Source organism: Tyto alba, unplaced genomic scaffold (genome assembly GCF_018691265.1).
Source record: "Tyto alba isolate M040663 unplaced genomic scaffold, T.alba_DEE_v4.0 Super-Scaffold_41, whole genome shotgun sequence".
NCBI classification, from domain to species: Eukaryota; Metazoa; Chordata; class Aves; order Strigiformes; family Tytonidae; genus Tyto; species Tyto alba.
In genome coordinates this window covers 916630-929584 of record NW_024881317.1, presented here as the reverse complement: position 1 = coordinate 929584, position 12955 = coordinate 916630, and the positions used below count along the sequence as shown (strand labels likewise).

General features: G+C 49.1%; 2 protein-coding genes and 1 long non-coding RNA gene across 6 annotated transcripts in view; 2 read left to right on the top strand and 1 right to left on the bottom strand.

Moving 5' to 3' along the window:
• Positions 1-5893, top strand: part of SPG11 (SPG11 vesicle trafficking associated, spatacsin) — a 40317-nt gene extending 34424 nt beyond the window's left edge. For 2 of the 3 annotated variants that reach the window (XM_042803790.1, XM_042803789.1), the window contains exon 40: positions 226-630. In XM_042803790.1, coding sequence (XP_042659724.1) covers positions 226-406 — 181 coding nt within the window. In that variant the 3' untranslated portion in view covers positions 407-630. Of the gene's footprint in view, positions 1-225; positions 631-5619 lie in introns of those variants that run through there. The other variant, XR_006166560.1, reaches the window with a different exon arrangement.
• On the bottom strand, positions 2141-12955 carry EIF3J (eukaryotic translation initiation factor 3 subunit J). Of its 2 annotated transcripts, none has more exons than XM_042803793.1 (8): positions 12819-12955; positions 12636-12736; positions 7520-7577; positions 7204-7295; positions 6630-6744; positions 5453-5611; positions 4470-4543; positions 2141-3155 (listed from the first exon to the last, which is right to left on the bottom strand). In XM_042803793.1, the coding sequence occupies exons 1-8, from the start codon at positions 12847-12849 to the stop codon at positions 3024-3026; spliced, it is 762 nt and encodes a 253-aa protein (XP_042659727.1). In that variant the 5' UTR covers positions 12850-12955; the 3' UTR covers positions 2141-3023. The 2 variants fall into 2 exon arrangements, with proteins under 2 accessions (XP_042659727.1, XP_042659728.1); XM_042803794.1 differs by having other exon boundaries at positions 2141-3152.
• Positions 7584-9806, top strand: LOC116959104. Its single transcript, XR_004405641.2, has 2 exons — positions 7584-9370; positions 9454-9806. It is a non-coding gene; the product is annotated as an uncharacterized LOC116959104 (long non-coding RNA).

Below are 12955 nucleotides of genomic sequence, written 5' to 3'. Positions count from 1 at the left end.
TAGCCCTGGAGCCACCCTCTTTCTTGAGCTGGCTAAATAGGGTGCCTTAGGGCTGGTCAGATCAAATCTCCTTGAGAATGAATCAGAGCAAAATAACCAAGAGAATCAAATGTACATGTCGAGCACAACCCCTTTTGAGTTCTTGCAGTTCTAATGCAGCATAGTCTTAGAATTGTTGTCCTGCGAAGCCTTTCTCTTTCGCTTAAACATACAATTATTTTTCAGAGCCAAGCACCACCCACCCACTGATGCTGCTCTGAAAAATCTGAAGAAATTGCTCACTTACTGTGAAGACATCTACACGTACTACCGCCTGGCTTACGATAACAAGTTCTACGACGTGGCGAACGCGCTTCTGAAGGACGCGCAGACTGGCTGTTGCCTTAAGGACATGTTGGCACACTAAGGCCGAGCTCCGCCAGGCAGGGGCTGGCTCTGACAAGCGCCGCCGCTTCTTGCACGGTCAGTACTCGCTCCTTAACGGCTGTTCCCATCAGTTACCCGCTTACACCGACAGGCTGCTGCGCGAGCTACTCCAGGAAACCAGTGGTGGTTGTAAATATTTAAAACGCTGCAGCTGTGTTAACCTGAAATTGTGTTTTGTATAATAAATCTTAACTGTTTACAAAATACCTGGTGAGCTGGCACCGCTGAGGAGGAACCGCAGAGGTCCAGCAGCCCTTTATATTAGAGATGTGGATGGTGGATCACCCTAGGAATTGCATCTAAACCAACAAAAGGCTGAAATAGAATGTGCAGAATATCCAGTACATTGACAGTGGAATTACTCATTCTCCTGCTTAACTCCTTTGAAAGTTTCAGCTCTGTGCCAGGATAATCCACTCTTTGATTCCAGCCCGATTAGGCTGGTTTTGTTTTTCTAGCTTAGTGATACAATGACTCTGAGCAGCGTTATCTTCATTTGCAACTGTCCTGGAGTAGAAATAATCAAGGACAAACATACGCTCACAGTTAGTAAATCTTAACTCCTTTCCACGCTTAGTCCTACTGGGCAGCCAGCCGCTAGCAAGGCCCCGTCCCGAGTCAGCAGCCAGAGCCTTCTGCCACTTCCCTGCTTTGGAAAATTTACAAAGTCGGGTCTGATTTAACAGGGGAGGGGGGTAGGAGTTGGCCCCTGCTTCAGGCAGAAGCCCGGTTCAGCTTGGACTCCAAAATAAACTCAGTGGAGCTTCCAACTAACGCAGAGCCGTTCCCTCCTGTCCAAAATCGCAGCGGGGAGGGCCGACAGCCACAGCCAGCTTTTTTGTAGAATTAAGCAACGCTATCCTACTATTTCTAAATATTATTCTAGCAAAAATACACTTGCCCTGGCAACCCAGCTAATCAGCAGATGCTAATTTGGATTTATAGCTTAGTGTCCTTCTGGTTGCTGAACCTCTTCAGGCTAGCAACTGCTGCCTAGGACCAGGCTTCACCAGTATCCAGCTCCAGCCTGCAAGGGCAGCACCTGAAGCTGGACCCAGGTTCACAGTACAAGTCACAGCTCCTTCAAGAAATAAAATGTTTTATGTATGTAGCAAGGCTTGCGCCTGAGCAGAACCTGATTGTGAGTTCTGGTCTGTCTCGTAAGGCCAAATTAGCCTGAGGTGGCTGCAATTAGTCCAAGTTAAATAATGGCTAGCAAGCATTCAGCTTGAACTTGAAAGCTCCTGGCTTGAAAGGAGAACCTTGAGCTCTCCTTGCGAGAGCTACCATCCCCGATCCTGGAAAAATCTGGGCCCACTAACACGGGGAAGGAGGGGGAAGAGCGCCCGTCCCGCCAGCAGCACTGCCTGCTGAGGCAGCTGCCCTCGGCCCGGAGGCACCGCCAAGGTGAGAACAGGCACCGAGCTCAGCGGCTCCAGCAACAGAAAAGATTAAAGTCTCCGGGGAACTGCTTGGGCGGTGGCAGTCCTGCACGTATTTTGTTTAGCACCAGCATCTGGAGGAGTCTTACCCCTAAACAGCCGTTTTCCAGGAATGAAGTGTTGCCCCTGTAACGAACACCAGCGAAGCTGCCGGTCAGAGCAAAGACTCAGCCTAGTGCCACAGGCCCAGCATGCGTCTCAGCTTTGCAGCTCTACCACTTCAGGTATTTTACTGGAAGATGCCAGAAGAACTGGCCCAAAGACAGCCCGAGTGAAGTCCTCAATAGTGATTTTTATTAAATTAGTTGCTTTATAAAACATTGCAGATGTCGTAATTGTTAACATAACAATTTGCCCAACTGTAGTAACTGTTGCAGTTTGCTAAGCAAGTTTTGTTTTTTTTTTTAATGAAAGAAAATGGCTGAGTTGTGCAAGATCTACCACAACCCAGGAGAGACCAAAAGGAAATCTTGGTTTTTTTTCTTTTTACACTTAAACCAGGCAATTAACTGTTAAAGAACACCCAACCCATACAGCTGCATTAGTAGAAATTTAGATGAATGGAAACTAAACTTCATACTCAAGACACAAGTGGGTTTGGTGCGAGGCAGCCCCTCCTCCCCTGTTCTGCCCCAGGCGGAGCCGTCGGGCTGGGGGGCCGCCCCCTCGCCCCGAAGTGAGCAGTTCCCCTTCGCAATACACTGAAAACCTCAAGCTCTAACTTAAGACAAAGCAATTGTACTACTGAGTGCACACCATGCCCTTGCTGCAAACCGCTTTTGTTCATCAGCCACGTCATCCCAGGAGGTACAGTTAAGGCCGTGTCACTGGACTGTGCTGGTAATACTTCTCCTCATTGAAATGCCTTTCCAATTTAGCGGCTGTCACTGTCAAATCAAATAGCAACAGTTACCATCATCAGAATTTGGGGTTTTTAACGGCAATTTACATAGCTTTTAAATACCTTCATTCTAACCCCCGACCACAGACCAGGAAGCCCAGTGCTTTAGCACGGACCCGTCAAGAGTTAAACCACCAGCACAGAGATACTGCAATTTTGATTGTAGCATTTGGCAGAATTTAAAGGAAGAAAAGTTGTGCTACATGTTTAAGGGATTATGGGCAACAGAAAGACAACAGAAGGGGAGATAAATGTCACATGAAGTCTTCAAAGTCTTGTACGTATTCTCCATCGTATCCTCCGTAATCAGCCAGGTCATCTTTCATAGTAGCCTTTAAACCGCCTCCAGGCACAACACCTTTTTTCTTCTTTTTGGCTTTATTCTGCTTAAATAGGAAGAGCACGTTTACTCGAAAATCCCCAGCCCGTTGTCACCCTGCGATTCGAGTACTGCCGCGCACCCCTGCCCTGTTTCATCCCACAATGCAGCCCCGCCCCAGCGAGGCTCCGGCACTTCCCCGTGTCCCCCAGCTCCCGCCCACGTTCCCTCATTCATCCTATTTCAGCTCCACTCCACACAAGCAGAATGAGGAAGTAAATGCAGAGCCTGGTGTTTAGCTTTGTGGAATTACCGATGTAATTAAGGAATGCCATGTTGCTTTGATCACCACAGCGGCTGAGTGTCTTCCTTGCAAAAAAACCCAGAAGTCCTAAACAAACTTTCCAGAACATTGCACAGCGAAGCTTTTCCTCGCTGCACTGTGGCACTTGTAGCTTTCAGTGCTCGCCCAAACTCATTTACAGGAAAAGCCAGGAGAGAAGAGAATGAAAATAGGAAATACACAACCTTTTTCTTTTAAGCCTCGTCTGGCTCGGCGGCAGCTAAGGCTCCTCCCCACAGTGCAGTTCACACTAAAGACGCGGTTCATCCCCTGTGCCCAACTCCCGAGTTAATCCTCAACTCCGGACGCCCCAGCCGCCGCACGTCCTGCCCGGGAGCTCGCCCATGGCACATTCACAGGTTCCTGCTCCCACGGCCAGTGCCCGGCCACCGGTTCCCTCCCGATCCCCCGATCCGATTTAACACGGGCCAAAGGAATCCCCCTGCCAGTCGCGTTCTCCCGCTCGATTTTGTTGCCATCTAACAGTTCAGTCAGCCACCCAACTCCAGCACACCTGGAGTTCTAACAGAGCTGTATGCTGTAAAACACAACGTCTTGCAGCACAGAAGCATCAGTGAAGCCATTACATCACCTTCTAAAACCTATCCTCTTCCTTGCCTATGTATTTACTGCTCCTTTAGTGTGCATGGCAGCATTAAAATCCCAAGCTGTGGCACTGATCTGCATTGCCCCCCCAGACTGTGTTGCCATTTAACTCTTTGGCTTCTGCCCTCAGGACATCCCTGCAAGGCGTTTTAACGCCAGGACAGCATAAAACAGAACAAGGTTAGCACGTAGGGTAACATTTACGTAAATTAATCCAGGTTTTGCCTGCGATCTCTTGATTCAATCAACTCCTGATTACCTCACACAGTAAAGAGGATTTAACACTTAACCAGTATCCAAGATTATCATGTCATCTCCTGCTACCACCTCTAACAAAATCAGCAGTTCAAGTCAGTCTTAAACCTCTTGCCATTTTCCAGATTAGCCTCAGGCAGGTACCGATATTGCTACGGAAGCACACCGAAGCCTTACCTTTTCTTGTTTTTGTTTTTCACTGCATAGTACTGTCAAAGTATTTGTGATCTTTTTCAAATCGTCAATTTCCACTGCATCAGGAGGAAAAAAAAAAAAGAAAAACAGATTCCTCATCAATATTATTCTTAAAAGGCAGCTAAATAATCTAACATCAACATTCTTCATAAAGTAGAAATAAGCATTAGTAATCCGTATGGGCGATTACTTGATTTAAATCAGCAAAATACAGGCTGGGTAATTGTGGTCCCTCTAGTCACAGTTCCCATTTCAGATGGTCCCTAGTGAGCAGCCCCAGGGCTGCGCAAGGGGAAACTCCCAAATTGCTTAGCGAGTGCAGCAGTCCTAATGGCAAGGCATTTAACAGTAAAATACAGATACAGTAAAACGTATCAAAAGGAGGATTAACAATAAATTAACGATCAAGGGTCCCAGAGGTGGCGAGTCCCTCACTTGGGAAGAGGCGGGACCCATCTCGGCGCCACGAGCTCACCACGCACTTCAGCCTACCAGAGCAGCGGGGAGAACTGCCTTTCAGGTAGCCTCCTCTCTGTACAGCTACATGCTGAACTCCAGAATAATTTATTTTGCGGCCCCCCAATTACATGAACTCTTGGTAACAGTTTCTTTCCAACTGAGTTACTCAAGTTACCTGGCTCAGAGATTTTTTTTTTTTTTTAAATTATTATTTTAGAAATAGCTTTAGTAAAACACACAAGATTTAGATCAACATAAAAATTCACACTCCAAAGTGACTGTCTTTAACTGACAGGCAGGAGGAGTAACGCTTGCACAAGCACACCATCTGTAATAACGCTGGTGGGAATGGGATCGGATGCTTGGCAGTGAAACATCAGTACTTCCTCAGTATCAACTGCATAGATCATCTTCATTTATCATTTACCATAACAGCATGTTTTCAACTTGAACTCCATTACAATTTCAGTAGCAGTGTATTCTAGGACGTCTTTCACTTAACTTACATGAAATACATACGTCTCGAACTAATGCTTCCAAAAAACTGGCATAATGTAATGATTTTTCATACTGCGTAATTTTCTCTTTTAGTAGTTTGCCAAATTCCGTAAAGTCATCTTTTGAAGAGGGATTCATGGCATCTATTCCACAAGTGTTATTTACACCTGCACAGGGAGATAGAGGCGTGACAGGAAACATTAGCTGCGATCCCCGCCAGACGCCGCCGGAGGAACAAGTAACCCCACTCAGTTCCTTCACCCCCACCGAGGCTTTACAAAACCAAAGCTGAGGTTTGCTCGCTCCAAGCTAAGAGCCCGCGGTACCAGCCTGGACGGGAAGATGTTCTGCTGCAGAACCTGGTAATCTGAACGGGCTGCTCCTGTTCTCGGGAGCAGCATGCACTGCAGGAAGCCCCTCTGCCCTTCAATAAAGAATTCCTGTCTTGAGCTCCTAAGTGCAAAATTTAGTCGGTTCTTTGCAAGTGTATTCAGTGCACCCCCCACCCCGCCCGAGGCAGCGTACTCTTTCAGAGGACTCACAGAGCAGAACTGTCACTGAGTAATAAGCTGTATAATTCACTATAATCAAGGAAACACGCTTTCATGTTTGAAGAATGCTTCTATGAATCAGTATCTGCTGGTTCTGCCGGGGCACAAACCAGAACGATCTGCTTTAAGTCCACTTTGTCTCCGCCAGGCAACAAGCTCATTCCCCAACCTCCCTGGCTTTCTCAACACCGACCCTATTGCACAGACTGCCCAAAGTGAAGCACACGTCCGTCACGCTGTCTCACACTTGCCCAAAGCCTCATTAAATCCATGCTGCAAAGCACCTCACAACATTAAGAGACGGCACTTTGCCCTTTTTACACACTCCTCCTTCTACCAGAAGCGCCCATACGCTGGAAAATTTACTCAGCTGTCTTTTTCCTATAACCCCCTCCCGTGACGTTAAGAGAAAGCACCTTCTATTCTCAAGATGTTTTTGTGGTTCTTACAATTAGTCCTTAGTACCAGGACGTGCCTCCGGTAGTTTGAACTGAAACCCCTCTCTCTTCCCAGCAGCACAACCCGCATGTGCTCCCACAGACAGACCCTGCTCAGCTCTTGCTGCAGGGCACCCCCACCTAACACCGCTCTATCGGAGGCTACAGCGCCGCTCGGCTGGGCACAGCACACTTACCAAATGTTTCTTTTGCTAACTCAAGGTCTGACTCCTCTTGTAACTTCTTTAGCCGTAGTTTGTCTGCTAACTGTTCTTCTGGTGTAAGTTCTTTATGTTCCTCTGGTGCCTCTAACTGAGTTAAGAAAACGCATACAGGGAGAACGTTTCATTTCGTACCCTTAAGCAGAGGTAGTACAAGAAATCGCTTTTTTCCAGTGTCACCTGAGTAGCTTGCTTCTGCCTCAACTCAGTACACCTCAAGGACGTACAAACCTGAAAACCACCCCAATCAAGTGTAACAATGCCACATTGTTTAAAAAATTGTTCATTTTACCAGAAATGGGAAGAAACAGCTTAAAGTTTCACAACTGCATGTTTTATCATGCGGTGTCTTACAAAAGAAACAGATAAGCATTATTTCAATACCTGGTTAGATTACAGAGAAATTAAAGCTAACATCCCCAGATGTTATTAAGCACAAGACTTGTTTGTTTTATCACACTAGTCAAGATCTTTTCAGGTCTTGTTCAACCTTAAAAAAATCAAACCTGCCCTCTAAATTTTTTGAGGCCCGGAAGAAATAAGGAGTTACCCTTTTTTTAAGCTCCTCTTGCTTCTTCTTCTGTAGCTTTTCTTTTTCTTTTATTTTTTCTGCTATTTTCTTTTTTTCTGAAACTTTTGGTTCTGTAAAACATTGAACAACACAGCTCTTGAGCTCTACAGATTTTTTTTTCCCAGCAACTATAGAAACACTAATCAAAGAGAAAGCCACAGAGCTCAATTACTAGAACCTGAACACAGAGTTAAAAGACATGCTTTGTCAAAAAACCAGAACCAGCCCTATTAAGTGGTTTTGATTCTCCAGATACACTCAAGACAAAACCAGTGTCTGTTCTGATGCTGCATACCTTGTTTTATCTCTGTCTCCTTTACTTCTTCCTCTTCCTCCTCATCATCCCAGTTATCCTACAAAATAAGTTTTAATTAAAAAATAAGTTTTAATTAAGATTCTTTTACAGATACTTTCTACCTGTGTAGGTAACAAGGAACCGCAGCTTACGTGTAACTTCCTTAATGCTCACATATCCATTAACCTCAGATATTGGAGTGAGGGACTGGGGAGGAAGCCGTGAGAGCTGCACAAGGGCACGGCTTTTGGGAGGTGACCCGAGATGATCCAGGACCCGTTCTTACCGTGAAAAAGGCAGGTTTTAGTCAAAGAATCGGAAAGCTCGTGTCCATACAGTTACAAAAGCAACATCACGAGCAGTCAAACCAGCACCCGCAGTAAAACCTGAGTTTATTGTAAGTTTTTGTATCACACGTTACAAGACACCGGACTGCTGGCGGACGCCGGCACGCAGCACAGCCCTGCCGGGAGCCGACACCCTTCGAAACCAGACCACGCTGCCACCCCCTCCCAGGGACCCTCCCAGCCGCCCCCTCCCCAGAGCCGGGCGGCCCGAGCGCAGCCCCCTCCCACGCTGGGCAGAGCGTGGGAGTGGGACCGCGCCACACGGGGGGACGCCGGCCCGATCCGCCGAGGCTGCGCCGCGGAGCGGGGAAAGCGGCGGTGAGCAGGGCGAGGAGAAGGCAGGGAGCCCAACTTCGGGCAGAAACACCAACTTTTAACAGCCGCAAGACCCTGGTTTTGACCAACGACTACTGCTTTTTCTATAAGCAAAGGAGCTCTGAGAGGCCCTTGCCACAAACAAATCGCTCCGACAGCCATCGCGCTCTCGAGCGTATTTTCCAGCGGTCTCAGCCGCGGTGTTCGCAGTAACTCCCCGCCTCCAGGTTTCACCTTCAGCATGTTCAGGATTCCTGGTGGTCCTGAGCCCCCGTGCTGCACGCCTCGCCGTGGGCCATCGCCCCCAGCCCTCCTTCCCCCCAGAGCCACCGTCCTGTACCCAGGGGGATGAGCCGTGGTTCAACCGAGTCCTGAGGAAGCGTCGTTTCCTACAGAAGTGACCTGCTGATGTCACCTCCAGACCTTGCCAGCCCTAATTCCGCACCTTCCTCCCGACGCTTACCTGGGTAAGAGCTATGGGAACACCTTTTCTTGTCCTAACACTGCTCCACATGGAAATCAATGCTCTAAAACTGATCTGAAGTTACACGCCGAGCACCACACGAGGCACACACCAGAAGTTAAAGCCAAGAGACCTCACAGGCATCTAAACTTTAGTTACCTGTTTCAACTCAACTTGCAAGTTTAAGAGACTGCATCTGACCAGACCTAGTTTACACAAAAATCACAATGTCAGTACATCCATACTGTCAGTAAACAGAAAAACTGTAAATCCTGAATGTTTTGACTTCAACCTCACATCAGTGATGCAAGCAGTTCGTTAACTTCTAAGGGTTGCTACGGGTATGGCAAAATAAGACACTGGTGGAAGAACTCAGTATTTCACTGCAATGTGCTGATCCAAGCAAGGAAGACACCTGAGTTCATCTACCAGCTCACTCAAGTTAATTGGCACTTGTAAGGGATTCAGCTTCCCTTCCACATTCCAAGAAGCTGACCTGAATTTGGAGCGGCATCATTTTAGCTCATATCTAATTAAGACTTTGTCACACCCACTTCTTAAATAGTTCTTTCCATTACTGCTGTACAGAGCTTGCTGCCTTATCCCTTGCCCTGTCCTTCAGACTTCAAAATCAAGTGTGTGACGGTGCCCAACCCTAGAGGAAGGGTGCCCTGTCCGTGATGCGAGGGTACGCACGGGACTGAAGGGAACCACGGCACGGCAGCAGTGCGTTTGGGAGGCCGAACAGAAGGGACGAGGGGGGGGGAAGAACTTCCACGTGGTGACTGAGGCGCTCCTTCCCCCCGCAGAGCACGTCCCCGCTCGCCACGCCTGCGCAGCTGCAGCTTCCAGAGCCCGGGGGACCAAGCGACGTCCGAACAGCGTGAGCCCAACCTGCCCCCTAAGATGCCAACTTCCCCCGGCGGGGTGGGCGGCTGGCGGGAGCCTCCCCAGAGCCCCACCAGCAGAGCCGTGGCTGCCGGCGCCGGGGACCGGGAACCGGAGCTCAGCGTGCCGGGAGGAACGCCCCGCGCATCGCCACGCTCCGGCCCGGCGTGCTGAGGTACGCAGGTCGACCAGCTGCGCTGAATACTGTCTCGTTCCAAGCTTGCTTTTTCTTTTAAGCAGCCGCAGAACATGAGTAATATATACTGGGCAGGCATTTTTTTGTTTTGTTTTGTTTTTTTACATTGAGGGTGGGGGGGAGCATCCAAATATACACCTATTTCTGTGTTTTGTAAATTCCTGCGAACTCTCTCAGAGGAAAAGAAAATTGCTTTAGTGATGTTATCTTTCCAGTAATACTAAGTAATTCAAAGAGGACATCTTTATTCCAAAATATATCCACTAAAGTAGCTTAAAACTTTGAAGTATTTCAGCAATACTCATTTACGCATACTTATCTAAAATAAGGTTACTGAAAACATCTTCCATTCCATGTAAACAAGCCCCTGATGAGAGCAGCTCTCTTATGGTTTCATAGGCTCCGCCACAGGTACCTTAAGCGTACGATAATGCCCCTTATCCCCCCCCAAGACCAGCAGACGTGACTGCAAAGTGACAGGTGCCCCAGCATTCAGACTCCCAGCCTCCCCGGAACACTCTCCTTCAAAGGGAAGTGACGGTGCCGGGCCAGAGGCTGTCGCCTGGATGACAACAAGCACGTTTCCCAGCTTCAGCTTCGCTAAGCCCAGAATTGCCCAAGAGTAAACAGATGAAAATTCCTTGGCAGGAGGCCCGTCTTCTGGGAAACTTGTGTTCGGGATAACACTGGAGGGGAGTTTTGTTACTGATGAAGACGCGGATTTTAACCGGGGGAAGTCAAAGTTCCCTAACTTAACGGTTCCTTCAAGTTCATTACCGAAAAATTTCCCCAAATGAACTACAGAATCCGAATATATACAAGACATTCCAAAATGTGAAACACCATCCTTAAAACAAATAATTGCCAGAAAACACTTTGTGCTTCTGTTTGAGACCATGTCATTTCCCATATGCAGGTACTTCCCCAAGGCAGACCCCTGCAAACAAGGAATCTGGGGCCGAAGCAACCACCTCCCAGGCTCAGTTCTGTGACCTTTAGTGTTTCCACAGGAAGAGCAAATCAAAGCAAAACAAAATAGCTTTCTTTGCTGGATCGGTCCTTCTCTCCAGATGCAGCTCCAGTACTAAAACCATATCCCTCAGAAAGAGTCAAGTAGTTGCAGTCTTACTATGTGTGGGGAAAGTGTGCTCCTTTATGAAAACAGCCACAGAAAGCACCCGTGCCTTGGAGAGAATAACACTTGAGAGTCCGGTTCGCTTGGACACACTCTATCATAGCAGGAAAGCGTCTGGCTTTCAAAGGAAGGAGGAAAAGCAAAAAGCCAGCCTCACAGAGACACCGAGTCTGAGATACACATGTATATATACACATATACATACATAAATTATATATATACGTATATAGTTACATGCTAACCACACTCTTTACAAATAACCACAGCTACTGTATACAGAGATACCTTTACTTATTTTGCCTGCTGTAATGTGGCAGCTGTGATAACTACAGGGTGTGGGCGTTATTAAATTTAAGAAGGAAAATGAACAGTCTGTAACTCACAAAAATTTGTTATTTTTTTTTGTTAAGAGAAGATGCACTACTTTTTTTGTACTATTTATAAAAAGAATACCACCCTAAGTTCCAAGGACAACTGCGTTGGTGTTTTTCAGAGATTCTGGTAACACAATCAGTGGCCTAAGTAACAAGCCCAACAAGTCCTCACTCAATAAGCAGCTTCAGAAAGCTTCATACTTGTGACCACACTCCAACAACTGAGCCACCTCATGCGATTTTCTACTACAGTATCTCAGCAGCTTGGTTTGAAACAAAAAGGTCTTTTTCAGTTGACCTATTTCCATTCCTTACCAAGCACACTCTGTGTATGTTCCCTGGCATCATTTTGTTTACTGTCCATATGAACGTGGAGCAAACTGAGGTTTCTGTGGCATCCACCTTTCAGTCCCCTCAGCTTGCTAAGGGCCAGCTGGAACTAAGTAGGAGAAAACCAGCTTTTAAGGAAGGTCTGTTTTCATAACCACCAGAAATGACCATCTGTGCATTCTGTTACAGAGTCCATGTAGACATCTCTCTTTGAAACACAGTAAAAACCCATGACAAATAGTACCTTAAGTAAATGTATTTTTAAGTGATCTGGGCATTACCAAACCTGAAACTGCACAGTGAGGCTGCTGTACTTTCCACCTGTGGCAGTGGGGCCTGCGGAAAGGGGGAGTGTGAAGAAGAAAGGGTGGAAAAGACAACGCATAAGTTTCTGGTCAACAGCAGAAGCACAAATTCAGCACTGCTTTCCTTCAATCCGACCCTAATGCCTCACCCACTCAAAACTACAAATCTGAAAGGCTACAGAAAGCAAGGGGGCAACCAGCCAGCCCCAGGAAAGCACCCGGGAGCCTGGACAAGCAGCTGGGAAGCAGCAGGTGGATTCCCACCCCCAGAGAGCAGGAGACGCCTCGTGGGGCTTGAAAAAACGTGTCTGTCTGTCTCTCTGTCTGTCATCTCCCCTGGAAGACCCAGCACGGCGGGGGCGAACCCCGTGGGGGGGCCCGCTCTGAGCGGGGACGAGGGAGCACGGGGCAGGGACAGGCTCGTTTTCCACTTGGCATTTTGACTTGTCATCTGTAACCGACCGCTGCCCTTCGGCAGCGCCAACACCCGGGAGCCGTTTCCACACGGGCCGAGCCGCCGACACCCGCCCGGGGGGGGGGGGGCCGAGGGCCCAGCCGCGGACACGCGTGTCCGTCCCCCCCCCCCCCCACCCCGGGCCAGGCCTCGCCAGCGGAGCCGCGGGAACCCAGCCGGCCCGACCCACGGGGCAGGTTCCCCACCCGCCGCGGTCCCGCGTGTGTCCGTCCCCCTCCCCACCCCCACCGCACACGCCGTTCCACCCGGCCGCGGCCCGCTCGCCACGCCACGCCGCGAGGGCCGCACCTTCACGTCGTCCTCCTCATCCTCGCCGGCCCAGCGGTCTCCGGCCACTCCCGGCACCAGGCGCTTGGCCACCGGCTCCACCACCTCGAAGCTGTCGGCGTCTGCGGGGGAGAGGAGATGGGGTGAGCGCGGGCGGGCGGCGGGGGAGAGGGGGGAGGGAGGTTTGGGGCGGCCGCCACTCACCCCACGAATCCGCCGCCTCCGCCGCCGCCATCTTCCCCGCCGGCGCTCGCAGGCAGGCACGGTGAGGCAGCGGCGCCAGAGCGGCCCCCAGCCAGCGCCGCGCGCACAGCACGCCGGGACGGCGGCGGACTCAGCCG

Bases quoted from the DNA above. Each gene is read 5' to 3' on its own strand.
- EIF3J (XM_042803793.1), bottom strand. From the start codon at position 12,849: ATGGCGGCGGCGGAGGCGGCGGATTCGTGGG. The intron at 7,578-12,635 runs GTGCGGCCCTCG...CTTATTTTGTAG, and splicing joins ATGAGGAGGACGACGTGAAG to GATAACTGGGATGATGAGGA. The intron at 5,612-6,629 runs GTAAGTGTGCTG...CTCCCTGTGCAG, and splicing joins GTTAGCAAAAGAAACATTTG to GTGTAAATAACACTTGTGGA.